Source organism: Eimeria mitis, genomic scaffold (assembly GCF_000499745.2).
Source record: "Eimeria mitis Houghton genomic scaffold, Emh_scaff944, whole genome shotgun sequence".
In the NCBI taxonomy this organism is placed as follows: Eukaryota; Apicomplexa; class Conoidasida; order Eucoccidiorida; family Eimeriidae; genus Eimeria; species Eimeria mitis.
In genome coordinates, this window is record NW_013576972.1 from 9,201 (window position 1) to 10,006 (window position 806).

General features: G+C 47.0%; 1 protein-coding gene across 1 annotated transcript in view; it reads left to right on the top strand.

Annotated features, from left to right (window-relative positions):
* EMH_0025840 (uncharacterized protein) overlaps nucleotides 1-806 on the top strand; it is a gene marked incomplete at both ends in the record, with an annotated part of 4,940 nt that overhangs the window by 856 nt on the left and 3,278 nt on the right. The window contains 2 exons of the mRNA XM_013502525.1: nucleotides 1-134; nucleotides 385-671. Coding sequence (XP_013357979.1) covers nucleotides 1-134; nucleotides 385-671 — 421 coding nt within the window. The remainder of the gene's footprint in view (nucleotides 135-384; nucleotides 672-806) is intronic.

Below are 806 nucleotides of genomic sequence, written 5' to 3' on the forward strand. Positions count from 1 at the left end.
AGCAGCAGCAGCAGCAGCAGCGGCACAACGCGTTGACTCGGACGCGGTGCAGCTCTATACAGCTCAGCTGCTGGGGGTACACAAGACAGGCGTGGACTCTCTACTGTATTTAGGCGCTTGTTTCCTTTGCGGGGGTGAGGCCTAGTTGACAACCACTGGTAGCCGCATGCAGACACCAAACGTAATATCATACATACGCAGAGCCGTAAAGCAACTAAGACATAAACTTGTTGAGACATAGACACGAAATATCATGTAGAGACATGAAAATCCAAAGACGAACAGCGATAAAGAAAGGCACAGTATGAGCACGAAAGTATACACAAAGTGGTAGAGTCTCACCAGCCTGACGGCACCCAGCAAAGCAAAAATGTGTGAGCTCAGGGGCAAAAGCACTTGTAGGCACAGCAACGAAGATATGCGAAACTAAATTTGGATGCATTCCTCTGTTGGCAGTGCAGCTTGAGGCACTTGTTTCTGCATTGCATTTGCTCTCGCTGCACTTCGGCTCTGTTGGTGCTGCAGCACAGGGGGTGTGGATCATCTTTGGGGCCTTCGGCTTGGCGTGTCTCCCTTTGGCCTGGCTGCAACGTCGGCCTTCCACTGAGCAGCTGCAGCAGCAGTTGCAGCATGCAATATCAGCAATACGAGAACAGCAACGCTTGCTCCAGGTGGGGCGTGTTGCAACACACTCATGAACACCCAATTTACCCAGCAAATAACATGCACGCTTCGCTAAGTATATATATATATATATATATATATATATATATATATATATATATATATATATATATATATATATA